Genomic DNA, 10,129 nt, shown 5'->3' on the forward strand with positions numbered 1-10,129 from the left:
TGTGGCTGTGAAAACACACACACACACACACACACACACACACACACACACACGTGACGAGATGAAAGACCTCCTCCTCTTTTGGTACACAGGTGATCAAACACACACACAGAGATAACAGTGTATCATACACACTTTCTTTTAACCAGGAAATGTTTCACTGTATTTCAGCTGTCACGCTACGTTAAAGGTGATTGGATCGAAAGAAATAATAATGATTATTATATTATTCATAATTATAATTAGGATACAGCACCTTTCATACATAAAATGCAGCTCAAAGTGCTTTACAATAATATCAAAGACAATAAAAAAGATAGATCCATGAGAACACGTTAGCAATAAAACACACTCAGCATAAAAACACAAAACTAGCAAAAAGACAATGGTGTTACAATAAGATCATTTAATTAAAAGCCTATCATGGATCATAGAAATAGGTCTTGATTTGTTTCTTAAAACTATCAAGAAGTAGCTTGTCTAATGTGTGGTGGGAGAGATAAAAGGGAAAACAAACGTTGAAAGATTAAAATCACTTATTATGGACGAATGATAACATAATTAATAACAATTCTGCTTTCCACACAAGACTTTAACAAGTATAACGAACCAATTCGATGTCACCTCCACAGGAGTAAAAATATATATATTCAATAAGAGCAAGATATAGATGCTAAAATGAAAATAAGCTGTCTTTCCATTTATTTTTCTCCAAATTTCGACAGCAAAATTATTTGAAACTAGACACATTTGACGATTGTACTGACTTGATTCTTGTTGTTCTGCGTTTGTACAACCCATGGTTAAATGCACTTATTGTAAGTCGCTTTGGATAAAAGCGTCACCTAAATGAAATGTAATAATAGTTATAATGACAACACGCAGACAGTGGGGGTCACCATTAAAAAGAATGAGGTGAAAATGATTTGTCACCTCTAAAGGATTAAAAAGAAAATCATAAATCATAAGGAGAGGTAATGAGTGATATAATAAAAATGTAGCTGATTTTCCCTTAGTTTCTCAAAATGTTTTGGCTTTCAGAGTTCACTATGTTCACTATGAACAAGACAGAGTGGAAAAATCTTTGTCACCTCTTAATGATTAACATTTTTTTTATACTTAATAAAAGTACAATTTATGAATTCCCATAAGAAATTGAGGTGACATTCCTTTTAATATACCCAAAATTTCTATATTAAAATCTTCTGAACCTTGACATACAGACAGTGGGGTATAAAATAATTGTTTATAGGAGCAAGTTATAAATGCTATACTACAAATTTTATTGTTTTATTGTTCAATTGTTTTATCCAATCGACTGTACAAACTTTAGTGTTATTGAAAACAAATCTATGGATCAAAGATATCTGAAAGGAAAAGCAAAAAAACCCGTCATATTTATGAAGCTGAACCATTGAATGTTGAATAAACAAAAGCAATTATTCCTCATTTTGTCGGTTAATCAATCAATTAGCTCATTGCCTCAGTTGTACTTATATGTACTGATGAGTAGTATAATATATATATAACAAAGCAATAATCTCTTTTTATGTTATGTGTATAAGAACAAATCTTGATTTGTAATGTAAATTGTATGTATTGGGGTCACTAGAGTAATTAAATAAATGCACTTAGTTACATTCCACCTCTATTCAAACAATGTTTAGGTTTGTACATGGTTTTAACACAAGTTTAATTACTACAAACCATTGAGAAGTGAAGCACCAACAGATAAATTAAAGTGCATGTATGACATAATCTCATTATTGATGTCAGATGTTTGTACCTCTGCAGAAGCACACAGTATGTGAGGCTGACACAACAGAAAGAGTTTTTTTTAGCAACAAGACTGAATTTGTAGACTTTTTCTTGTAGGTTTGTGCAAGACTAAGTTAAAGCAAAATAAAATGCAGACAGTTGAATACCATAGCATAGAGTTTAACGGCTAGAACAACAAAACAATAAAAAGATACAACAAATAGAAGGTAAAAAAGGGGATGAACACATTGAAGCTTACTAATAATATTAACAAGGGTTTAGATGCAATAAAATAATGTTTATAAATGGTGTTTAATTAAAAGTTAGGCTGAAGAGATTTTAAGTTTTGCAGTGAAAGATTTCAGCACTTCCGGCTGTTCAAGAAAAAAGGAGAAAGTGAAATATAATATCGATTTTAGCATATACAAACCGTTTTCTATCCATTAACAGTCATTTAATCAATAAACCGAACAATAAACCAAACTAATGTTTCCAGCCCAAACCTCTCCTTCTTGATCCATTATGCTGGCTAATCAGTGTTTAGTAATTCCAACCTGAATCCCCTCATCAGTCTCTGTGCATCTGTGGACGTGTGAGCGTATTGCACATGAGCAGCTGTGCTTTCCCCTCATCAGTATTCTGGGTGAAAAAGAGTCTGTGGGCTTCACTGAGCTCAAAATGTAAAAAAGAAAAGAACAGGCCACAAGCCTCTGGAAGTGTGTTCTCTCTTAATTGAAGTCCCCTCTTTATCCAGACGCTGCACAATGCGTGCGTATGTCCTGCAATATGTCTCCTCTGTCCGGACCCTCACTCCTCTTAATTGGATCTTTCAGTCCCCTAATTAACTCTGTCAATGCAGGCTGCCCTGAGCAGAGTTGGGACAAGTAGTCGTCTATTGATCAGTATCTGAAGGAGTTAACTTATCCATCTGTCCACTCTGTGTGTGTAGGACATTTAATGCACAAAGAAGGAATGTGTTGTTGCAGACTTTAGTGTCCAGTCCAGCGTTGGGATTATGAGCTTAAATTAACATTATTATGTTTTTATAATGAACTTTTTAATAATTCTAGTGTAGCAATGTTTGTTGTTTCAAGATACACACAGTTGTAAAGCAGTAAAATGAGGCACATTCATTAATTTTTTATTCAAAATTTATAGATATCCAAAAACATAAGTAGAGATTTTCAGAACCCCATTTTTCTTTTTCAATACCCGATTTTAATATGATACTGCGAATCGGCCTGTTATGAGTACCGATCCGAAACTAGTGCATTTAAAAAATCACGAAATGCTGAGTCAGTCCTTTTAAAAAGAGTAGCTGTGTTGTTTTTCTTAACTCACTGTCTGGTGATGATACTATTATCATAAACACAATTCACTCCTTTAATCAGTCAGATAACCTCCAAGAGATTACCTTCAACCAACCTCACTGTCAATAGTGTACTTTGTAACTCTACTTTGTATATCTTTGAAATGCAGCATTTACATGTATGTACCTCAGCAAATCAGTATCTGCTCCCTCAATTTGGACTTTATACTGACTTCTTATCTTTACGACTGCATTTAAAACAACAACTTATATAGTCCAATTTAACAGCTGTATGCGGCTAACCCTGTATGATGGTTGCTATAATATCATCGTTGTTTGACCTGGCTCATGTTAAACCCTTTGAACTTCTTTTATTAAATGTAGTTTGACAGTCATAACTGACAAATAATACAAATAAATTAATCTAGGAATACAAACAACAACAGTACATGTCACCATCCTGCTTGTGGGACATTCCAGTGAAACTTTGCAAATCACTAATAATTCACTAATAATAATGATTATCAGTTCTTCTTCGTCGCTTTAAAAATGAAGTTCAGCTGTTTAGCAGAGGCAAAGAAGAACTTATTTCTAAGAAAAGAAAACTGCAGTTTTATCTGGATGAAGCCGTTAACAGACATGAACAGCGGAGAATTTTCACACTATTGTGTCTGGACTTTCTACAGAGTTTGTCTTTACATATGAATAACAAAGCCAAAGATTCTCCGGTCAGACATGTCTACTACGACACAGAAGTATCTCTGGAGAAAGTTTGGAGTTTCTCACTCAGACATACACTAAAGACATGGTATCGGATTGATCTGCATGTGCTTGCTTGTGCTCGACTCTGCACTCAGTATTGAAGGCATCTCTAGTAGAACATCTCTAATTTGAAGCACTCAATTATCAACAGAAATACCGTTATAACATTTAGGTGTTGTATATTAAACTCCACAACTCTTAGAAAAGTGTTTAAAACTGGCGTCTAGATCCGCTAATCAACACATTATTGAAAATAATCCTGTGATTAATATATGACTCTGAAAAAGGTCCTGGGGAAAAACAAGTACCTTTATTGGAAGTTTTTACAAAACGTTAAATGCAGGACTACTTTGACTTGAGTATTTCGACATCACAGTATTACCAGTTTCATTTACTGTCTGAATACTTCCCTGAGCCCTGCTGAAATGACCCTTCTCTGTTTCATTGTGTTCAATCTTCGGAGTTAATTGTGCACAACATTGTGACTTAAACCAGTGCTGCCACTGCTGGTTAGCGTCTGCTAAAGAGCGCCCTGATGACAGCAGCGGCTGACCATAATGGCACACAGAGGACCTGCCCATATTGTATGATTTAAGAAGCATATCCATTACACAACACACTCATCACACCCACCCACACACTCACACTCCAGACCGCCGATGCCGTACCGTGGGTTAACACCATCTGGTGCCGATCAGGAAACACCAGCTTTGCACAAGTCAGTGTCACTAATTATCTACCTCGACCAAAGGGAGGCCGATCCCCGCTAATCTCCACAATGTGTTCTGCTTCCCATTCCCACCTGTGCCCCAGTGAAGGGGGGGGGCTTGTGGGTGGACCCCGAGGTCTCTGTGTCGAGGGACCGGGGACCAGGTGACGCTGCAACTCCGGTCCCCACGACAGAAGCTCCGCCGCTTGGTTTGGCTGGCAGCTGCCTCCCCCCACTGAGACATCCCACAGCTGACAATCCCCCAGCACTGACAGGGGCTCTTTACAGTGTCAATAGCCTCATATATTAGAGCTAACCGCCTTTGTGGTGAGCGAGGGTGTCAGGCCTTTTGGCCCGACAGCGCTTGTTACCATGATGAAATGTCGATTGAATGGAGGGGGTCTGTGTCCCAGGCACGAGAGCTTGGGCTCCCCCGGCCTTTGTGTCCCTCGCATGGCCATTGTTCGGACCCATTCAGGGCTCTCAGGAAAGGGAGGAGGAGGGAGGTGGGTGAGAATGAGTGTTACATCTCTTCATTGCTCCCCCTGATCTCCAGCTCATCTGTCAGCCGTGGGAGGATAAGCATGTATTTTACACGCTTGATTTGTTGCTAAGTGAAGGCCGGCCATTGTTGGGTTGTTTGACTAAATCATGTTCACGGCAATCAGTGTGTATAATAGTTATGCTTGTGGTTTAGTTGAGTAATCGTTGTTATCACTCGGCAAAAACTGTTTATCCCACAAAGTTTGACTAAAAATATGTGTTACCAAACGTAGTATAAAAATAATCCATTAATAAGAAAAAAAGACTTCTGGTTTTATAGGAGCTTGTGTTGGACTGACTGCATTGTGTTAAACTGGCCTTTTGTGCGCCTCGATCCACGTTCTTGAGACAGTGACAAATCTCTGGCGTAGAGCTAAGAACATGGCTATGTCTGTGTCAGACAAAAGTGACGGGCCTTCCTGGCGCCTGTGTCAGCCTTTCATCTCCTACACCCTGTTGAGGTGAAGATGGATGGTCCCTCTGCTCAAGCCTCTGTGATGGCGCATTGTCTTGCCCTTCTGTCCCTTTTTTATCTCCAAAGGTTGGTCTGTCCAGAGCTGGTTAGCAACCAATGACACCCTTTCCTAATCATCCATTTTTTGTCTTTCCCAGCACCATTAAAAGCCCTTCTGTTGAGCTAAGCAGATGCTGCTGTGCTATTCTCGCACGAGCTGATGCATATTTGTGAGTAAATGAAATAAACCGCTGCCTTGAAATAAGAAATAGTACCTGAGAGAAATTGTTTCAAGGAATATGACATGAACCACCAATGACAATTTCAAAAATCATATTCATGCAAAGAAGAAGGCACACAAGAGTTATTATTATAAAAAAGAATTTAATTTAGGAAAAATAGAAATCCTGCACAATAGGACACACCAGTTCAGTTCTGACATTTTCTTTCACATCACCACAGATATCAGATAAATGACAGTCTTTGCTCCTCTGATAAAATCCTTCGTGCATTTAGAATATGTCTGTATAAACAATACCAAAGAGATACATAGTAAAAAAAAATAGCAGCATTCTACATGGTATGAAGGTATATATACATTATGTACAAAATGTAGCACTAGACATTATTTTTGCAGTATTTTTAAACAATCTTCTGTGAGTTGGTTGGTGTTGATCCAAACATCACAGGTCAGTTCTGAGAGAGAGCCCCCCCCCCCCTCACTTGTTCATAGACAGGCTGTGCAATGTGGAGGTAGGTGTGGGCAGAGGCTGGCAGAGGGAGCAGGGGCAGGGCATGCCGGGGAAGTGCCTGTAGGAGCTGGCCAGGTGCAGGGGGTCCTTCAGCAGGCCCTGGACTGGAGCATGAAAGCCCAGGAAGCTGGCAGTGGAGTGTGGGACTGGGACCGAAGACGAGTGATGGTGCTGGAGCGTGGGTGGAGTGCCACCCACCAGGGAGTGCAGTGACTGGGCCAGAGGATGGAGTGGGTGGTGGGCTGTGGGAGCTGCTGGGGCAATGGCGTGGTGGCTGGCGGTGCGGCTCTGGATGGCGGCGCTGCCTCCATAGACGTCACCCACCAGCTTCTTCATCTCATCCAACGATGTCGACAGCATGAGGATGTAGTTGCGGGCCAGAAGCAAGGTGGAGATTTTCGACAGCTTGCGCACCGAGGGGCCGTGGGCGTAGGGCATGACCTCCCTCAGTCCGTCCATCGCCTGGTTGAGGTCGTGCATCCTCCTCCTCTCCCGGCTGTTGACTTTCAGCCTCAGGTCCTGCACCACCTCCTTGCCGTCCTCCGACATGATCTTACCGCCGCCACCGCAGCGCTCCATCCTGCCCTCGCTGGCCTCGTCGTCTGCTCTGCCTTCTTGGTAGTAGGTCTGGAACATCTTGTTGGAGAAGAAGCTCCCAGCGGAGTCGTCCACCACCAGGTCAGGGGATGACGAGCGGCTGCAGGTGGAGCCAGCATCGGAATCCATCTCGGCTGAAGCAGGAGAAATGGAAAAAATGGTCCAAAAATACAAAACTAAAACCAGAGAGCTTTAGCTGAGGACTTTGATTCTACAGATGCTTCTCAGTTCTCAGTTTTTAAGTTTTTCCAGTTCCCTGCGTCGGCACTGTCTTGCTTCTCTCAGAGTTTGAGCGGTTCTGAATGATGATTAGTCTGTCCACAGGAGTGAGTCTGTCTAAACTGTCACCCTCTGGGCCAACTGGGGTGTATTTATACCGCTGGCACAACAAAGGAACAATAAGTCGCATAATGAGACACTTAGAGCCACAGCCAATTGCAGAAGGGACACACTTTCACCCCCTTCCCACACCTCCTTCCTGCAGCCCCCACTTCACCTTCCCACACCCACGGTTACTTCCCCCCAACCCAGATGAAACCCCTACACATTAACAAAAAACACTGGTTTAACCTGCACACCCATGAGTTAACCACAGCTTCCTATAAAGACTGGTGTTGCAAACAGCATATTTCTAATGGTAAAAATTTGGATAAAAAGATTAAAGTAAACATATCATTTTCAAAGTACAGATAAAGTGAGTGAATGTGCAAGTGACCCCCTAGAGTGAGGCAGACCTCCAGTTTTTACAGCCCTGCTCCATAACACCAGATATATGATGCCCTCCAGGGCTTATTTACATATGGTATCCATGAGACACTTTGGGGAAAGGTATGAAGCACCATATGAGGTTCTTCAACATGTAAAGAGCGGCGTTAATGGCAGACTAGGTACAATTCAACCAGGAGCATGACACAAAAGGGGGTCAAATAAATTTGACTCGGCTCCCCAAACATTCTGTGAAATCACATCACTATCACTGGAAGGGGGTCCTCCAGTCGGGGAGGAGGTAGTTAAAAAGATACTAAAGAGTGGGCTTGGCATTGTCTTCCCTTAATTCAACCGTAAAGCTACTAGCACTTTCTCAGGTTTCCTTTTTCACATATTCTTTCTTTTGAAATGAAACCAAGCTGTCAGGAAAACAGCATAAACTTCACAAAATCGGATTCTCTACAGAGACGTTTCCATTTGTGACATTTTAGTTCTAACCAGGGTCGATGTCCCGCATGTGTCTGCATAGCAGATTTTGTGGCTGGATCAAGCCGACTTCCCAGCATCTCTCCCTCTGTAGCGTTCGGAGACTGGAATCTGCTCGGCTCAGGAATTTCCTGCCTCATCTCTGCCAAGCAAAGCCTCCAGTTTGCAGTGCTACAGGGCCAAAGGTTTCAAACTATAAAAATGCTCTGCTCATGTTTTTCACCATCCTGGGGCGAAAAAAAGGGATTTGCAAAAGCATTGTTTTTATGTTTTGAACCTTGGATGCGGTATCCATTCTTGCCCGGAGCACCATAATTGCACCTACAAGAGTTCAGATGGAGGAAATATTTTAAGAGACGTCATGGCAGGAAGGTGTCGTGTTTCAACGTCGCTCAGCTCTGCTGAGAAAATGTTTGCTTTTCTCATCTTGGTGCAAAGTAGGACACCCTGGTTTATATTAACCCAACTCTACAAGACATTCTCCTCCAGCCGTGGGCGTCAGGATCTAAGTAAATTAAGAGTGACCCCATACTTGAGATCTATATCTTTTGTATATTTTTACATTCACACAGCTCTTCTCCTGTGCATCATCCTTTATTACCTCCACCAAGGAAGTTATGTTTTTAATAGTTATGGTTGGTTTGTTTGTTTGTTGCCATGTAAATGCAGAATTTACTGAACGGATTTTCCAGAAAACTTGTTGGAAGTATGGGAATTGGGCCAATAAAGAACCCAATAAATTTTAGGTTTTGTTTTCTTTACTTTCTTTTATATTGTTGTCTTTCTTTCAATTTCCACAAATTTCCAATGGAATTATAAGTGCATCTTCATGAAAAGATTCTGCCATATTTATAGAACTGATATTCGTGAGTAATTTTGTGACTGAGGCGTCATTTATTTGTCTGAGCCCCCCAAAAAACTAAGAGTGACTGATTTCCTTGAGTTTTTTTTGTTTCCAGTTCCTGGAACACAAATGTTCACTATGAATTAAATCCTCTGATTTTAGTTTTTTACCAGTATGTTGATGGTGGAACCAAGTTGGTTTTAATGTTGCTTAAACACTGTGCATGTGCTGCACATTTATAATTTCTATACATATATATATATATATATATATTAGGGCTGTCAGTTTAACGCGTTATTAACGGCGTTAACGCAAACCCATTTTAACGCTGTCAATTTTTTTAACGCGAGTTAAAGCAGAGCTGCAGCTGCAGCTTCAGTATCTGTGTTCGCCTTCAGTCTGACCTGCTCTCGCTTTTTGTTTTAATATTTCGCCACCTAAAATATATATTTTAAAGCTATTGTAGCGTCCCACAGGACACGGAACTTCTTCGTGGTTTAGTAACTGGTATTTTCCTCTACACGAACACGTGCACCTCTCGCTGTTACTCCGTCTCTCGCAGACATCAACACTTCACTTCCTCATTGATCCCCGATCCCCCCATCCTATTGGTTCAAACAGTCACATGTCCATCCCAGACCCCTTCATGACCGTCAGACATCAGAGCGCTCCTTCAACAGTGTTTTACTGAGCATACGTCAAAACCAAACATAAACATAAACCCAGTCCGTTACACTATTAGGCTGCAGCTATATGTTTTTCTTTATTTAAAAATAGGGTACTTCTTATTTCATACATTTTCCACAAATAAGGGGAGGACTCAAATAGCCCTACAAAGTTGTGTGTTTCATTTATTTCAAAGTAGGCCGACACCTGCCTGTGTATTTTGTTTGTTTGTTATTTGTTGCTTGTCTGTTTGAGTAGCTAGCTTAAAGCAAAGAAGTAGTAGGCTTACCTTTTATTGGTAACCTAACTGTTATGGTTCATTGTTTCTGAAATAAGAGGCCTGACTGCAATGTTCACAGCAAACTTGAAAAAAAGAAAATATTAAGCCATGGTTTAACTGCACTATAGGGAGAGGCCTTGTTTACCTGAAATGTGCACTTTATAATTTTATTTTGTACCGCCCTGTTTGGCAATGTTGTTTTTCAATAATATAAAACATTTGCATAAAGCAAGCCAATCCACTTTTCCATGTTGATAAGAG

General features: G+C 40.5%; 1 protein-coding gene across 1 annotated transcript; it reads right to left on the reverse strand.

Moving 5' to 3' along the window:
* Positions 1 to 6,254: 6,254 nt before the first annotated feature.
* On the reverse strand, positions 6,255 to 7,013 carry olig4 (oligodendrocyte transcription factor 4). Its single transcript, XM_061083468.1, has one exon. The coding sequence runs from the start codon at positions 7,011 to 7,013 to the stop codon at positions 6,255 to 6,257; it is 759 nt and encodes a 252-aa protein (XP_060939451.1).
* Positions 7,014 to 10,129: the final 3,116 nt, after the last annotated feature.

Source organism: Limanda limanda, chromosome 12 (assembly GCF_963576545.1).
Source record: "Limanda limanda chromosome 12, fLimLim1.1, whole genome shotgun sequence".
NCBI lineage: Eukaryota > Metazoa > Chordata > Actinopteri > Pleuronectiformes > Pleuronectidae > Limanda > Limanda limanda.